Here is a 333-nt window from a genome sequence, read left to right on the forward strand (position 1 = left end):
CCTTCCACGCCGCTGATGCACTTGACCCTGTCGCGCAGCTCCACGTTGTAGCCCTCGAAGGACATGAAGACGCCGTCGGGCCGGTACGGCGCGCGCTGGGCGTACACCTTGGAGTAGCTGTGGGAGAACTCGAACCTCTCGCCGCCGTCGGCCGGCGCGATGCGCCCGTACACCTGGAAGTACTTCTCCACCCAGCTGAAGGGCAGGAACACCTCGCTGCCCTCGCGCCGCCCCTTCACCGTGTGCTCCTCGTTGATGAGGCAGTCGATCTCCTCGTAGCGCGGCGCCGGCGCCCGGCCCGCCCTGCCCTGCGGCGAGGCCTCCTCGCTGTCG

General features: G+C 69.1%; 1 protein-coding gene across 1 annotated transcript; it reads right to left on the minus strand.

Moving 5' to 3' along the window:
* Window positions 1-5: 5 nt before the first annotated feature.
* Window positions 6-329, minus strand: LOC120507188 (D-glucuronyl C5-epimerase-like; the record flags this gene model as incomplete). The annotated part of the gene is made up of 1 exon (XM_039719540.1): window positions 6-329. A coding segment is annotated over one exon (324 nt), but the record flags the coding sequence as incomplete, so codon positions are not given.
* Window positions 330-333: the final 4 nt, after the last annotated feature.

This window comes from Passer montanus, unplaced genomic scaffold, assembly GCF_014805655.1.
Source record: "Passer montanus isolate IOZ18808 unplaced genomic scaffold, ASM1480565v1 scaffold10557, whole genome shotgun sequence".
In the NCBI taxonomy this organism is placed as follows: domain Eukaryota; kingdom Metazoa; phylum Chordata; class Aves; order Passeriformes; family Passeridae; genus Passer; species Passer montanus.